The 18,029-nt window shown below is 45.0% G+C and overlaps 1 protein-coding gene across 1 annotated transcript in view; it reads right to left on the bottom strand.

The window, feature by feature from the left end:
* Positions 1 to 18,029, bottom strand: part of HHAT (hedgehog acyltransferase) — a 223,164-nt gene that overhangs the window by 160,655 nt on the left and 44,480 nt on the right. The window contains exon 4 of the mRNA XM_038761470.1: positions 8,633 to 8,746. Within this exon, the coding sequence (XP_038617398.1) occupies positions 8,633 to 8,746 (114 nt within the window). The remainder of the gene's footprint in view (positions 1 to 8,632; positions 8,747 to 18,029) is intronic.

Consider the following 18,029-nt stretch of genomic DNA (forward strand, 5'->3'; position numbering starts at 1 on the left):
TCATCATCAATCGTATTTATTGAGCGCTTACTATGTGCAGAGCACTGTACTAAGCGCTTGGGAAGTACAAATTGGCAACACAGCTCCAACGGCCTGAGGAAAGAGGGCCTCACCTGAGGAGTTCTTCCCTGACCACCACAGCAATATGCGACATCCTATTTTGGGCTTTTTCCACTGCTTCAGGCTATTACTCTAGTGTTAATCAATCAGTCAATCGTATTTATTGAGTGCTTACCGTGTGCAGAGCACTGTACTAAGCGCTTGGGAAGTACAAGTTAGCAACATATAGAGACAGTCCCTACCCACCAGTGGGCTCACAGTCTAAAAAGTGGGCTCACAGTCTAAAAACTGAATACCCTTAGAGGAAGTAGGATGGCCTAGTGGCAACAGCACGGGCTTGAGGACGTATGTTCTAATCCCAGCTCTGCCACTTGTCTGCTGTGTGACCCTGGGCACCTGACTTAACTTCTCTGGGCTTCAGCTACCTCATCTGTAAAATGGGGATTAAGACTGTGAGCCCCACGTGGGACAACCTGATTACCTTGTGTCTACCTCAATGCTTGGAACAGTGCTTGGCACATGGTAAACGCTTAATACCACATTATTATTAACTGTTATTATTACCCTTTTCATTTGAGGCACTTGGCAAGGTCTGAGAGGGTGGTGATTTTGCAGAACTCCCACATTTCAGTGTTTCTGGATAAGTGCGGTTATTCGTAACTATGTGAACATACAGGCAATGCAGTTGAGGTATGAAGCAGAGAATCCCTGGGATGAGAACCTAAACTCTCCCAAATAGCCACATCAGCCCCAGAACAGTAGGAGTTGGAATATTCAAAACTACATTCATTTGGAGAAGCAGAATGACCTAGTGCAAAAAGCAGGGGCTTGGAAGTCAAGAGGACCTGGGTTCTAGTCTTGGCTCTGCCAACTGCTTGCTGTGTGACCTTGGACAAGTCACTTGACTTCTCTGAGCCTCAATTTCCTCAGCTTTAAAATGGGGATTAAATACCTGTTCTTCCTCCTAGATTGTGAGCCCCAGGTGGGATAGGGACTGTGTCTGACCTAATTAACCTGTACTGCCTCAGAGCTTAGAACAGTGTTTGACACATAGTAAGCACTTAAATACCACAAAAAAAAAGATAGTAGAAGCAGTGTGGCCTCATGGAAAGAGCACAAACCTGGGAGTCAGAGGACCTGGGTTCTAAACCCAGATCCACCACTTGTCTGCTGTGTGACCTTGGGTAAGTCTTTTCTCTGTGCCTCAGTTACCTCATCTGTAAAACGGGGGTTAGGACTGTGAGCCCCACACTGGACATGGACCGTGTCCAACCTGATTATACTGTATCTACTCCAGCACTTAGTACAGTCCCTGGCACATAAACGCTTAACAAACACCATTAAAAAAAGAAAAATTCTAGGAAAAGTAGGGGATGGGGAGCTGCAACCTATTCAGATTTTGCCTCGTATGAATATAGTATGTGACCCTAGCCAAGTAACTAACCTCTCTGAGCCTCGGTTTCTCACAGGAAACATAGGGAGAATAATTCTGTCCTTTCCTAGCTCATGGAGAGGTTGCAATGAGGGGTTTTTGGGGGTTTTTTTTAGAATTGTGTGACAGTAGAAGTTTAGGATGGCTTAAAATCAAGATTGACACAATATAGGAATTGGGTTGTTGAGTAGAAACACATATAGAAGAAACTTTTCTTCCTCACATTATGCAGTAGTTTGGGGTAAATGATGTAAAGTACAAAGCAATAGGAATATCTAAGCAAAGATGAATGTATTTAAATAACATTTTTATTACAGGGACCTTAAAATAGCTTAAATACCATTTTAAATTAAAATTTTGTGAGGATAAACAGTTGTATAAGTGTTCATTACAAAGAAGTTCATTATTATTACCCTTTTTATGTTCTCATCCTCCATGGAAGTTCAGCTGGTTTTTAAACAGCTACAGAAAGTCACTGGATGCAAATGACCACGGCACCCATTATAAATCCCCTTCTCAGATGCTAATGATATGCCCAAAAACATAGACGGGAACTGACATGCTCCACCTTTAATCAATTGCCAAAAGAAACCTTTTGACTTGAGCAAAAAATAGTTCCCTTTTATATTCCAAGAGCACAAAAAAGCATTCTCAATTATTTTACATCTATTCTTCCTCCCACCCACATATTAAAACCAGTCAGTTGAGTTCAGCTTCAAATTTCCCCCCAACAGTCCCCTCACTAAACCTCAGAATAAGAACCCCTGGAGAAGATCCTGGAAGCCTATTCTGACCCCTATAAAGCAAACGGCCCTTTCTGAATATGACCCCTCACCTGTATCATTTTGAGTTATTTTGGACCCAGAGGAGCCTTCTTACACACCACTAATTTGTGGTTCAGCGGCTGCTCTCCATCTGTTTGGAATGTTCTTTCTTTGGGGATTTGCTTTGGGAATGTGCCATCACCCAAAGCTCTGTTTCAGACTGGGGAAAGTCTTGAAGGAAAGAAAAAAAAAAACTTGGGGAGTATACAAGCCCCATCTGCTTAAGCGATTCTGTGGTCACTGAAATGTGAAATTGTAGAGTGCATTCTGGAAAAGGTTGGTTTCAGGAGAAAAAAAAGTCACTGTCCAACACCAGATGTTGAACATCACATCCTTAAAAATGCCCATTCTCTTCTACCTGCGTACTACATGTATCTGGGTAGGTGGCATCAATTTAAATATACTCACTTGTTCATTTGTTAGTTCGCTCTGTGTTCTCTGGTTCCTGCTGTTGGTCCAGGAGAAAAAGCACTATTTTGGAAATCAAGAGACCTAGATTCCAGTTCCAGTTCTGCCTAAGGTGGTTGGAAACCTCAGGTGCACTACACAATGTGCTGCACCCCTGCCCGCCTACTTGCTCAGTGCACCCAGTAACCCTGGGAGAACTGGACTGGCAGGGACAAGAGAGTGAATGATGCTGAGCAAATCACTAGCTCTAGAATCAATTCCTCCGCCAGAGTTCAGTCCTGAAGTCTCAGAGTTAAAATTCATCTGTTGTTCTTGGAGGGAGACTCCATCATCATCACTAGTTTTTCAGTCTTTGTCTCCCCCTGTAAGTACTGACTTCCTTGAGAACATGATCTGAAATTCCCATAGTCTTTAAATTAGTAGGTGCTCAGTAAATATTGGCTTGATGGTAGGGAAATTGCAGAAAACCCCACAGGTGCTGACGAAGACAGTAACTGAAGGAGCTGTTTGAGGGAGTTTCTTAAAAATTAACTACTGTACCAGGAACGGGAGAGCTGGGTTGGACAGACTCCAGATTCTCTCAGCTCCCTCCCAGAGGGGATCAAGGGCAGAGCCAGCATGTAAGTCGGGAATCACATTCTCCTGGTAGGCTTGCTGTGGAGCTATGGATCATGGAAGCTGTCTAACCTGCTGCCTTAACTGAGCTTCTTGGTGGATTTTTGAGTCGTTTTTGATGTGGGAGGAAAAAAGGATCAACAAGAGACTCAGAAAAAGCATCGTAACTACTCCCTCTGTGGGGAGTTAAACTATGAAAACTTCTCCTTCTACAGCCCACCCCACACCCTCTGCTCCTCTGCCGCTAATCTCCTCACCATGCCTCGTTCTCGCCTGTCCCGCCATCAACCCCCGGCCCACGTCATCCCCCGGGCCTGGAATGCCCTCCCTCTGCCCATCCGCCAAGCTAGCTCTCTTCCTCCCTTCAAGGCCCTACTGAGAGCTCACCTCCTCCAGGAGGCCTTCCCAGACTGAGCCCCTTCCTTCCTCTCCCCGTCGTCCCCCTCTCCATCCCCCCATCTTACCTTCTTCCCTTCCCCACAGCACCTGTATATATGTTTGTACATATTTATTACTCTATTTATTTTACTTGTACATATCTATTCTATTTATTTTATTTTGTTAGTATGTGTGGTTTTATTGTCTGTCTCCCCCTTTTAGACTGTGAGCCCACTGTTGGGTAGGGACTGTCTCTATATGTTGCCAACTTGTACTTCCCAAGTGCTTAGTACAGTGCTCTGCACACAGTAAGCGCTCAATAAATACGATTGATTGATTGATTTTCTCACTTTGTGCCAAAGGTCAGAGGATGAGACCATCCCATTTCTCTCTTCATTTCTCCCCAACAAGTCACAGCCACTTCCTCCAGAAAACTTTCCTGGATGAGTCCCAACTCAGTCTATGATTCACGCCTCTGAGACGACTCATTTTTGAAATTATTATATCCTCTGTACATCAATAATTGTGAATTTCACTTCCAATTAGATTGCATTCCTTAAGAATACTCGTCTAGTACAGCACACACAGAATTCCATATCCTGTGTGCTCACTGACATTCTCCCCCACCGCAACCCAAGTTTTAATATTCTACCAACATCCTGATGATTGTAATCTGATCTCAAAACACTAAACACTCCTTGTACTCTCCCAAGCCCTTAGTACAGTGCTTTGCACAAAGTGCTCTGCACACAGTACAGTAAATAGTAAATACCACTGCTTGATTGATTTCTTATTCTCACAGACCCAACTCCTTCTCTGAATCTTGGGGACGCTTTCCACTTCTTACTGAAGTCATAGGACAGACCCCAATCTCAACTGAGTCCCAGAAGCTGGAGATTTGGGCATGACTCAACAGCTCAGTGCTGAAATCCCAAGATTCAATGCTGAACCCAATACATATGCTCAAGGAGCTGGACAAATATTGTTGCAAATGATTTTTTTCAGACAGGAGCTTTGGGTTTTCTTTGTATTGAAATTGCAGTACCGACTGCAAAATGGGGATTACAACTGTAAGCCCCACATGAGATATACCTGTGTCCAAGCTGTTTAACTTGTTATCTACCCCAGTGCCAGTACGGTGCATAGTACATAGTAAGTGCTTAATAATACCATTAAAAAAAAAAAAAAAACGGGCCTAGAATTCTAGCCATTCCAGGGCTGAGGAAGAAGCTAGAAAATACTGACAGGATGCAGCAAGGGCCTCTCAGACCCTGTGGAAACAAACATCAGGGGATTTCAAGAGCAATGGGCCAGGGCTGGGGGAAATTTGCTGCATATTGAGTGCATGGCAGACAAACTTATGCAAATTGGCACTTCTATTCATGAGAAGAACCTGGATCTTTATTATTACCATTATTAATACTGAAGTGCTTGTTCAGCACTTACTGTGTGCCCAAATCAAGTTGGACACAGTCCCTCTGTCCCACATGGGGCTCATAGTCACTGGATTCTCATCCTCCGCTTCATCAATATTTATTAGAGGTGTTTGGGTGCATGAGATAAGACAGAAGCCCCTGCCTTTCAGTCTCTGACCAGTGTGTCACCTCTTCTGCCTTTAACAGAGCAATCAATCAGGCAGGAAGGCTGGGTAGCCCCACAGCCATAGAGGTGTCTTGCCCAGGGTGCAGTTTGCTCCTTGGAAACTGAGATGAGAACTGCATAAGCCTTTCATTAAACTAAGAGGAGAGGGTTCTGGAACCCAGGGTTAAGCTGGAATGAGGACTAGGAGCTCTCTGATCCATGTCCAAACAACTGCACTCCTTCCTGATGGTTTTCCCAACCCTCGGCATCCTGCATCCCAAAGCCAAAAATCAACCTTTCACTCCCACTTCTCACAGCCCTCTACTGGCTTCCCATTCCCCTTCAGATCAAACACAAGTTTTTGTCTGTGGCTTTCAAAGCTGCCCATCCACCCAAGCTGTCTATTTTCATCTCCTCCTACATCCTAGTGGTGCCTACGTTTCTAACTCCCTTCAAATTGTGAGTTCCCTGAGAGCCAGATGCCATGTCTCAATTCCTGTCTGCACATTTTCCCCAGCTCTTACCACAAGGCGTGCTCACTGGAAATGCTTAAGAAATGTGAACTGATAGAACGACTGCCCCAACTCCACCAAGCTCACCTCTTCTAGTCCTCCCGCCCCCAACCATCCTGCTCTAACGGGTAACCAGCGCTTAGGTCAGTGCTTGGCACACAGTAAGTGGTAAACAAATGCCACAAGCATTACGAGATCTGTCTCCTCCTCTAAATCACAGCTGAGGTCAGGAAGCTTTCCCTGGCTCCTTGCCCTTGGTCCACTCTCACTAGCGTAATTCCTTACTGCTCCTGCTTGGCTCATTCTCGTGATTCCTGTATTTAGGTGGACAAACTGATAATGTGGAGAAAGGAGAGACAGACAATCCCCACTCAAACTGCGAACTCCCTACTGTTCTTAAACCAGCCCACCCCCAAGTGCCCAGTTTTATGATTCTGCACCCTTTGGGTGTTCAGCAGACATTAATCAAATGGATGAGCAGTCCTGGGATTTCTTGCAGGGCTCTGAGTACAGGTCTATGTTCAAACCTGAGATGCCACTGAGGCTTAGACCTGTACTGGGTTTTTCACAACTCATTTCTAGCCTGGGATATTATCAGGGTGAACGGCCTTTTATCCTGAATGATTTAGATGCAGCTCGAATAGAGGCAGGAGGATAGAGAAAATCATTACAGGCCTCTTCCACTTCAATGACTCTGGGAGTCCTACGGGACTCTGGCCCTATGGTAAGGGACAGTAACTACATGTCTCCCTAGAAAGAAGCCACTGATCGTATTGGGAGAACTACTCTCTAAGGGCCTCAGTGAGTACAAGAAGGAGGGATCATTCTCTGACTGGTTCAATACCCTGAGCCCCTGGAGGGATTCTCAGAGCTCTCCTGGAAGGATGCCCCTGCAGTCTATCATTCCAGGAAGACCACCGCCCCGGCTGGCAGCCATCCTTCGCCCAACCCTTCCCTGGACTATCTTGAGCTGCCCAGCAACCCCCGAGCCCTACCACCACCAACAGAACCTCTGACCATAGGTCACACTGGCCCCTCAGGGTGGGCCTGAAGATCCATGCCTGTCCCCCACTCAGGGCAGAGCCATCTCTGGAAGAACTAAGATGCTGAATTTTCAGATTTTTCAAATAAACACTGCTGCAACAGATTATATTATCATCTAAATAAATGGCACTGATTATGGGTGTAATTGATCATTATCTGGTTCTCTTTCTCCTGAAACGATCTGCCTGTGATGTAGTGTTTTTTTTAAATATATTTGTTAAGTGCTTAGTTTGTGCCAGGCCCTGTGCTGAGCTCTAGGGCAGATGCGAACTTGGAAAGACAGTGATTAGGGTTTCGCACTTATCCCTTTCTCTTCCGACTGTCCCCTCTGAGCTGTTTCCCTCTAGAACCACTTGACTGCCTCATAACCATCTTATTTAAGTGAACAAGAGTCACTCTGGTGACTGAAGTGCCTAGGAGTGGTAGGATACCAAGAGTTGGAGTGTGATAGGCCTTCCGGCCTGGACTCCATTTTGAGTGGCCAAACTGCCATTACTCAGAACAGGCACAGTATACATCCTCCCCACTTTTATTCATCCTGTTCAGCTAATCAGGGAGCTTCGCATGTCAAGGTCTTGTGACAGGATGGAGCTGTTCCTCCCTTAGCAAGATCAAGACCCCTGGCAGGCTTATCGGTGGTATTTGTCTACCGGGCCTCTATAATGAGGAGAACAAGGCAGGGCCAAGCAATTACCCTGAGTAGAATATATCTTGTATCGTGTTCTTCACTCATGGGTGAAGCTCAGATGCTCTACCAACTGTATATAAAGAAACTCTGTATTTCTTGGAGTTGAGCTGGTTTGGGCTAGGAGGGGAAACTCCATCAACCACCACTCCCTACTAGAGCTAGTCGAAATAAACTTGCCTCGGACATACCTCCTTGAACCCAAAGCAGAATCCGTGAAGTTTTCTTTGACACAAGCTGATCAGATTGGACACAGTCCATGTCCCCAGTTGGGCTCACAACCTTAATCTCTGCTTTACAGATTAGGTAACTGTGGCACAGAGAAGTTAAGTGACTTGCCCAAAGTCACACAGCAGGCAAGTGGTGGAGTCGGGAATAGAACCCAGATCCTTCTATCTTCCCGGCCTGTGTTAGCCTCTGGGCAAAAGGCAGAAATGATTTCCCTGCAAACTCATTCATTCATTCAGTGGTACTTATTGAGCACTTACTGTGTGCAGAGCACTATACTAAATTCCAGGAACAACCAAGAAGAGTGGAGAGATCCCTTCCACTATCTCAGTCCCCAGAGAATAACTGCAGAAACCTTGTCAAAAAATGGAATAAATTAAGAAGAGAGTTGAGTTCCCCAGTTAAATCCCCCTTTCCCCAGCTCCCTCTCCCTTCTGTCATCCACGGACTTGGATCTATGACCTCTGAGCTTTTGGTATCTGCCCCATCCTCAACCCCGGAGCACTTGTGTACATATCTATACATTATAAATTATTTATATTAATGTCTGTCTCCCCCTTTAGACTGTTGTGGGCAGGGAACATGTCCATCAGCTCCGCTGTACTCTCCCAAGTGCTTAGTACAGTGCTCTGCACACAGTAAGTGCTCAATATATACCACTGATTGATTAACTGAGATTGGTCTGAGGTGGGTTAACTGGCCTTCTGCTCTGTCACCCAGCATCAGGTTGTCCTACTGCTTCACATGTGAATGAACCAACTCCTGCACCAGGTGTGTTGGCACATGACACCCTTTAAGGAAAATACTTCAGAGCAAAGGAAGAGTTTGCAAATGTTTCAGAGGAAATCACAATGTGCCACCTTACCTTGCCAGCCAGGATCACAGCCACCTGGGACACGAGAACATGCCCGAGGAGGAGCCAGGCTAACCGCCACCTTCCCCAGTCCATCCAGAAGCTCCATTCAAAGTCCGTGGAATCCTGCATCAAAACGGGAGCTTATTAGCCAAATTTTAATGAATGCTGAGAGGAAGCAAAATTAAACACCAGAATAAAACAGTAAAACATGTTTGCATACCCAGAGATACAACACAAAACACGTAAAACACGATGGAATTACTCAAGTTGGCAATCAGAAACTGACTGGGATGGATCTGAAGACATTCCAGACATTAACCCCAAAGGCCTTCGAACCTTTAAAAATAACCTTTTCAGTTCCATTCCAGAGCCAGGTCTAACTCATTCCTATAGTATCCCCCATACATGTCTAGATGTTTAACCAAAGCCTTTGATAGTGTTAATAATGTTGTCTAAAATATGTTCCTAAACTCCTGAGAGTTACTTGCCATTTTAATCTGGAGGGAGGGTTGGGGGGGAAGACTTACAGTACTTAATTCAAAATTTTGGATAAGCCATTTTATATTCTTTTGAGGGGTCAGAGCTGCTGGAAATTGTGCTGGAAAAGACTCCAACTAGAAACACTCGGTCTTTTATAAATTATAATCCAAATGTCAGGTCTCGCCATTCAAAAAAAAAAGAAAGATAAAAGAACCGCTCACTAATGTACTTACCTTACCATTAAAAATATTGACTCAGAAAGCTGCCAACTAAAACTGAGTGAACAAGCAGAATAACAGGGCTTCATGCTACACACCTATTTGCTTACACTGGAAAAATACTGACTAACTTGGCTCTCTGACCCCATATTCCACACACATAAGACTCGGTATCATTATCCAAAACTTAGGAGCCCTAGCCATTAAGCAAAACTTCACTTGGTCTGAATCCCCTCTTCTCCCCAGGCCCTGCCCCGAACCTGTTTGATATAACTAATCCATATAAAGTCACTCTGTCAATCAATCAGTTGCAGAGACTGAGCACCCACTGTGTGCAGAACAGAATTTGCAGTCAGAGCTTGCAAGGCAAGCGGTGCATGACCCATGAGAAAACCATAAAAATGACCTTAGAATTCTACCATAAAATGCCGATTTATTTAATAATATTATTTATTTGGATCTCGGTGGTGCAAGAATGCTTTTTAATTTCACTTCTGCAATACAATCTCAGCATGCCTTTCTGATGTTTCTAACACTATCCTGTCTTCCTGTGAGCAATTTAAAGCTACACCTTAAAAATTCAATTCAAATTAACACTGCTTTAAAGACTTAAGCATAAGCAGAAGTCATGAGGCCAGACCAGAAACACAAAGCAGAGGGGAGAACTGGTGGTGGAGGAGACGGGGGAAGCTTGGGGCCCAGCAGCGGGAGGTACAATGAGGGCGATTGATAGGGAGCAAAAACTCAAACTCCAGGAGCAATAGCCACCATCTGGGTGGCCTAGTGGATAGAGTTCTGGCTTGGGAGTCAGAGGACCTCGGTTTTAATGCCGGGGCAAGTCACTTTAACTTCTCTTGGCCTCGGTTTCCTTTTCTGCATAATGGGGATTAACCACCTGTTCTCCATCCCCCTTGTTCTTTAGTACATGGACTGACAGTCACCCACCAGTCTTTTCAGTCACGTCCATGTCCCAGGAATCATCTTCGAATGCAAATGAGTTTATAGAAATCGCTCGCTCTGTATGCCTCAGTCTCCCTACAGTACAATGAGCACAGCACTTGTTTTCCAGGAGAACAGTTTTCTACCCTCTGGAGATGGGTGAGCATTAATGAGAGAAGCGTTGAAGGGTTTCTTAGCAGCAGGACAGCAAGGAAACACGAGCCATTCCTTTTTTCGCGTGTGTGCTGATGCATGTTTCCCCAACATCATGCCGTGAACACTGTTGGCTGTCGGATCCTGTTACGACTGCTAATTTCACAGAGCACAAGTTATTCATGAGGCTGTGGAGTTCTCAAGTTTTGAAAGGTCTTCCCCTAACACTTGAGGGAGGCAAGCACATATTTATGGTGACACTCTGGCGGAGAAAGAGGAAGGAGGGCTGATTCTGAGGAATTTTGCTGAGGGAAGGAGCTGGGCAAAGGATGATCTGAGGTCTGAAAAAAAATAAAAGTTGCATTTAGCAATGATTTGGAAACTTTATTTTCCAGCCTCTGGACCCTCCACTATTGCTAGGACAATCTGGAGGTAAACTTCCTGTTCACAAATTCCAGAAATAACCTCTCCAGCCAGAATCTCCCCTATGATTAGTTATGGTGTAATCTAGGCAATTTGCTTCCTCTTAGGTCAAAAATTGATCATCTAGCCAAAAAGGATGCTTCCTTCCCCTGGCTAGGAGGATGGATTAATTTTCAGGTTGCAGGATCTGTGGGATGAAATTTTTAGGGGAAGGAGCTGCCAAGGATATGATGGCATCCTTTCCGATGGCATTAGGGAGAGCGTCTATCTACCCCAGCACTTAGAACAATGCTTGACTGTTCTTAACAAATGGTTATTATTATTGTTATTATTAAGTAGAATGGGGCTCCATGGGCAGCTGGCCACAGCAGCTTCCGCCCAAGATTCCCAAAAAGATGAAGGTTCTCTCATGGACTAGCTGGCAGAAGTGAGGCAAACCAGGAATACTGTTCTATTCCTATTCTAGAGAAGAAAGGACAGGGTCTGGGTTTATGAAAATATCACAAAGTTTGGGGTTTTCTATGCAGGCATGGCTGAGCCCAGAATTTCACCCATCACTGGTGACATCACACAAGTTCAAAAGCAGCCTTGATACTAGGAAAAAGAGGATAAGCTCCTCCTCCAGGAAAGGCTCTGCTGATCCTCCAACCCTGGGAAAACCGTAAGAGAATCTGGCTGTGTGGAAGAGTGCCAAGACACCTGGACTTCAGCTAGGACCTAGCCAGATTAGGAAAATGTAAATCTGGGAAGGAAAGCTGGTTGTATAGCACCCTTGACCCCAGCTCCACAACAACTGTTCACAACCCCACAACTCCGACCACCCGGACAAACACACATTATACCACTTATCTTTATCGCTCCCTACTCCGTAGCCTGGCTCAAATCTGGAAAGCAACAGTTTTGGTACTTTGTCTTTAAAAAAATTTTTTTTAATTCACTGTTCCTTTTGACTTCCACTGGTTCTCCCCCCACCACCACCTAAATTGGGAGCCCCGAATAGGCAGGGTCTGATCTTGTAAGTTTGTATCTACCCCAGCACAGTATTTGGCACACAGTAAGTATCATCACGTAGTAGTTACTACAACTACATGTATATGTATATACACATACACATGTATGTGTATATATGTATATATGTTTGTGCATATTTATTACTCTATTTATTTATTTATTTTACTTGTACATATCTATTCTATTTATTTTATTTTGTTAGTATGTTTGGTTTTGTTCTCTGTCTCCCCCTTTTAGACTGTGAGCCCACTGCTGGCTAGGGACTGTCCCTATATGTTGCCAACTTGTACTTCCCAAGCACTTAGTACAGTGCTCTGCACACAGTAAGTGCTCAATAAATACAATTGATGATGATGAACTACAATTCGTTCCCCTGACTTCATAGCCCAGGTGAAAAAACTTTAAACAGAACTTTTAAACTTCTCTAAATGCCCCAACCAGATGCACTGATAAACTGTAACATGGAATTTGGATAGAAAAAGGGCATTCCTTCCTGTCGCCAAAATATTTAGATTGAATTCATGGCAGAATAAAAAGGGGACCAGGGTAGAGAAATGAACAATCTTTGAACCCTATGAGTAGGTTAGGAACAAACACACGAAAACTGTGATGAAATGAAAGTTAACAGGTTCCTAAAAGCACATGGTTCACGCAGCCCTGGAGGCTTCCCCTCCACAGAATGCTACAGGAAATCACAAACTTTTAGCGTGAGCTCTCCCAGTGCCAAAATATGAAATGAAGTCCAGGGGGAAAAATAACATCATTTGGTCACCAAGTTATGTAATATCTGGAGACACACATACATGCACACATTCACATGAAAAAAAATGCACAGATTTCAGCAGTGGCCTAGAAAACCTCAGTGCCTACCTCATGCCCCAGACTGAGGTTCTTACTGTTTTCTTCCCATTTACATGTAAGCGCAAATTCAAGCAAATCCCAGGGCACTCACCCAGGGAGTCCTAGGTCTGAAAGTGGCAGCAATGTGGGCTTCACTTCCACAGACATGCACAGGCTCACACGTGTAAACGTACAAACACACACACACACACACACACACACACACACGCCTTTCAATCAAACCTATTTAGAAACTCCCGAGCACAGGACGCCCACAGAGAGTGTATTTAAGGAAATCAGTCATCAGCAGTGGCAGCGCTTGTCTCATAAATGAGCCAGGGATAAGAACAGGGATCAAAAGGAACAGGAGCCATAGAAAACCTCTTCCTCAAATGCACTTCTGGTCCATTTTTCACTCACTTTCACATGCTTTCTATTAACCATCTTTAGGGTTTGGGTTTTTCTTTCCCCCAGTTCAAATCTACCTTCCTGTTTAATGACAAAAAAATATTTAACAGAAACAGTTTGAACTGTTTAAATAAGCATGTGTTTAGGTTTCAGGACTGATCGAGGCTGGGACTGCCCAGACCCAGCAGATCCCAGGGATCTGAGAAGCGGCGTGGCTCAGTGGAAAGAGCACGGGCTATGGAGTCAGAGGTCATGGGTTCAAATCCCGGATCCACCAACTGTCAGCTGTGTGACTTTGGGCAAGTCACTTAATTTCTCTGTGCCTCAGTTACCTCATCTGTAAAAAATGGGGATTAAAGCCGTGAGCCCTCCATGGGACGTGATCACTTTGTAACCTCCCCAGTGCTTAGAACAGTGCTTTGCACATGGTAAGTGCTTAACAAATACCATCATCATCATCATCCGAACCAGCCCAAAGAACCTCCAGCCTACAGGATGGGGGTTGGGTCTGAGTCACTGCCCCCAGTAGCCTGGGAGCCTCATTCAGTCCGGTTCCCCAAGACTACCCAGCCCTGAAAAAGTCACCTGGATCCCTCCAAAAGAGTCCCCAGGGCCCCCCGATCTCCCTGGAGGTTCCAAGTTTAAGGTGGCCTTGACTGTTCTGGTCACCAGGGTTATTGACCTCCTCAGTGAGTCCTACACCAGGGCTTCTGCAAGCACTGACCAACCCAGAAAGCCTTTGGACTTCTTGCCAGCCTTCTCTGGTTCCCGGCCCAAATGCTCGGTCTGCTGCGAAGTCATCCTGAGAGAAGTGCCTACATCTTTCACTGACAGCACCACTTTGGACAAAAACAGGAGTCCGGAGCCTCTGACTGCCAACTTCACTCCACGAGCAAGTCTCTGACATTATACCTTTAGTTCCCACCTTGGAAGACCACCTAAGTTCACTTTTTTAAAAGTCATTTCTCTATACAAGCTCTATAGAAAACATTTAGCTCTCCAATAATCTTTTAGAAAAGCAGCCTTGGCTCACCCCAAGCAGCGTGGCTCAGTGGAAAGAGCCCGGGCTTTGGAGTCAGAGGTCATGGGTTCAAACCCCGGCTCTGCCACTTGTCAGCTGTGTGACTTTGGGCAAGTCACTTCACTTCTCTGGGCCTCAGTTCCCTCATCTGTAAAATGGGGATGAAGACTGTGAGCCCCCTGCGGGACAACCTGATCACCTTGTAACCTCCCCAGCGCTTAGAACAGTGCTATGCACATAGTAAGCACTTAATAAATGCCATCATCATCATCATCATCCTGGGGTCTTATTCTCCTGATAGTCTGGAACTCTACACTCTACCTCTGAAAGGAGATGTGGAGCTGGGATCCTACTGTTCCAGAATAATTCTGTTAAGTTTTGGAGTAATACAAAATCCAGTTTCCTGCTAGTGAAGACTTACTGCAAAATGTGTATGCTCCATTGAAAGAGATTCTTGTTTTACTCCCCCCAGGTATAGAGGGTAATAACTACAGTGGGGAAAGTCAGACAAATTCTGGAGGATGCTGATTGACAGTCAAGGTTTCCCAAAGGCTCCAACCTAACTAGTAACTTAGAGTTTGTAAATGAATGCTGCAAAAAAAGATCTGAAAAGACTTGAGTAACTACACCTCTTGGCAAGAAATTTGCATCCTAACTGATCACTATAGTTAATTTTGTTTTGTATGATGACACTCTTCTGCTCCAGAGTGATCCAAGTTAAAGAACCCCATTTGTATCTTCACTGTTCAACTGTCAGCTAAGCATCATCAATAGTATTTACTGAATACCTTCTAAGGTACCAATTACCGTGGACTGTGATAGTGCTTGGGAACATACCGCAGAAGTAAGAGTCATGGAAGCCCTCAATGGGTTTACAGTCTTTGAACCACCAACACTATTGCAATTTACTCACAATACAAAGAATGCTAGGCACAAGATAATCAGACTATATAAATTTAAATTTGTTTGAAATACTTTAATTTCATGCTCACTACTTCAATGTTCTTATGACCCTTATTTCTAAAATACACCAAACAGGGGTCACACCTGTCATACAGGAAAAAAATGCACTCCCTGCCATACAGAAAGTCTACTCAATAATTCTAACAATTACTAAGGTGGTCTCTCACAAATGCTGTATTTTTCAGAGGATGGCCCACTAGATCTGGGAAAACAGATCAACTCCACTTATATTCACTGACCCAAACCAAATGGAGAATTCTGGGATTCTGAAAAATGCTAAGAGGCTAATCTTCAACTCGCTGGAAAACTGCTCACACTCAACAGTAACTTCTCTGCAACCTGAGATTTTTTTTTTAATTACATGTCTTGTGCCATCTTGATATGGTCCTTCTAGAGGCAGGGGGATGAATCAAATAACCTTTTAAGGTCCCTTTCCACCATTCGAGCCTAAGATTCTCTAATTATTGGAAAAATATCCAATAGAACAAAGTGTCACTCTATTTCTAAGTGGAGTCAGAGACTGCAGAGACTTGAGGAAAACGTACTCCGGTAGGCTTAGTGCCCAATTTCACAAACCTCTAAGGTTTACTGTTACTCAGAGAAATCTCTTCTTTGGAATGTGAAATCAAAGCTGAACTCAAAACCTTTAAAGATTCATCCTCCTCTGTTCAGAGTATCCAGTTCTCATTAAGCTTTCCAGAAGCCTTCTACTTTGAAATCTTCCTTTCTTCCTGATCCCTGTTACAGCCAACAATCTGCACATGGTTCAAATCCTACAAAAACTGAGGATGAATCTCCTAATTAAGAGGAAGTATCCTTGCGTGGCTTCAGCAGCACAAGGCAAAAGAAAAAACACACATGCACCCGGAGACAAAAAAAAACACAGTACACATTGTAGATGAGCAGATAATTCCCAAACAGAATGCCTGGCTTGCACTGTACCATATGTCCAAGCCATAACCACTCTTCAAAAAAGAAACCGTCACTACGAACATCCCTCCGGGAGGCTTAAATTTGTTGTGTTTGCCCTTATGACAGGCTGCGCTTCTACAGAAGGAACAGAGTGAATGAAGAGGTCAGGCTGCCAGAGTCTATCCCGGAACAGATGGAGTCTGGCTACCTTCCCAAGTATCCACACTACCTGCCCGAGTGGCCACATGCCGCAAGCTTTTCAGCACAGCTTTCCCACAGCATTACGGACGTGAAAGAAAACGGGCCGACCCGAAAAGCTAAAACCCCACCACGGGGGTCCCCTTGTCCTGCCCGGTGACGCCCAGCCTGGCACACTTTCCAGAACTGAGGGTGCATCTTCATTGAGTTGTTCTGGGCAAAGCCACTGGAGACCACTGGACACCCACCAGGCATTGGGGATTCCCGGGAACCTCCCACTGGGCACCAGGGATCCCCAGGCACACCCACCCGGCGTTTGGGTTGAAGACTCAAAGACCAACCGAATGAGATAAGTACCTTTCTGAAAAGTACAAGAGACAGCAGTGTGAGACCAAAAGAAGCAGCGTGGCTCAGTGGAAACAGCATGGGCTTTGGAGTCAGAGGTCATGGGTTCAAATCCCAGCTCTGCCAATTGTCAGCTGTGTGACTTTGGGCAAGTCACTTAACTTCTCTGGGCCTCAGTTACCTCATCTTTAAAATGGGGATGAAGACTGTGAGCCCCCCGTGGGACAACCTGATCACCTTGTAATCTCCCCAGTGCTTAGAACAGTGCTCTGCACATAGTAAGCGCTTAATAAATACCATTAAAAAAAGGACAGGCAGTGTAATTTTGTCCCAGAGGCTCACAGCACAGTGATGCTATGGCTTGCTCTTTCACAGTGGAACCTGTTAGGCTGCCACGTTTTTGTCAGTCCTGACCTCTCTCGTCTCTCTAACTAGCTGTGTATAGCATTCTCCCAAATGTGCACCTTTTCCCATGAAATTCTCTATTGGTGATATTTTTTCTCCACTGGTGTGCTTACTAATGTTCGTTCTCTCTCTTTTATATACATATAAGATATATATCTATATCAGAAAGACCTGGGTTCTAAACCCAGCTCTCCTACTTGACTGCTGTGTGACCTTGGGTAAGTCACTTAACTTCTATGTCCCTCAGTTACCTCATCTGTAAAATGGGGATTAAGACCGTGAGCCCATGTTGGACAAAGACTGCGTCCAACCTGATTATCTTGTATATCTTGTATCTACCCCGGTGCTTAGAACAGTGCCTGGCATATATAGTAGGTGCTTAACAAATGCCATAAAAAAAAAAATGGGAACTCCTAATGCTCCCGGTTGGTTCTGGGCCCCAGGGAGAGATTTTAGCAGCTCACCAGGGCCATTTTGTGCCCCCACCAAGCTCCAGGGCCAATCCTACTGTTTTCTGTGCCCCTCTGGAGGGGGACTAGCATGGGGAGAGGGCTTCTGTCCCCTGAAGTGACATCCCCTTGAGCCCGACCTCTTAGAAAGCCCTCAAAATCAAAGTTCGCCCCTAACCTCAACCCCGCTTTAAATGGCCCCAGTCCCCTCTTCAGAGCCACAGCTACCTGGCCAGCCCCAAAGAGACAAGAATGGCTGTAGCTTAGCATGAGAGGAGCTGTCCTGCCGGGCTTGGAGCCTCTCCAGGCCCAGAGCAGGCTGCTCTTGATGTCCACAGCCCTGTGGGATGCTCTAAGTAGGATGAGAACACCACAGAGGGGAGAATAGCAGGGAAAACAATGGATAAAAGTTGGCTCCCAGAATTTACACCAGTGGCACTTTTCTTCCAAATCATATTCATTCATTCAATAGTATTTATTGAGCGCTTACCGTGTGCAGAGCACTGTACTAAGTGCTTGGGAAGTACAAGTTGGCAACATATAGAGATGGCCCCTACCCAACAACGGGTTCACAATCCAGAAGCGGGAGACAGACATCTTAAAAGATTCAATGAGCACATGGCACTGGGCTGGATGCTGTA

Source organism: Tachyglossus aculeatus, chromosome 19, assembly GCF_015852505.1.
Source record: "Tachyglossus aculeatus isolate mTacAcu1 chromosome 19, mTacAcu1.pri, whole genome shotgun sequence".
In the NCBI taxonomy this organism is placed as follows: domain Eukaryota; kingdom Metazoa; phylum Chordata; class Mammalia; order Monotremata; family Tachyglossidae; genus Tachyglossus; species Tachyglossus aculeatus.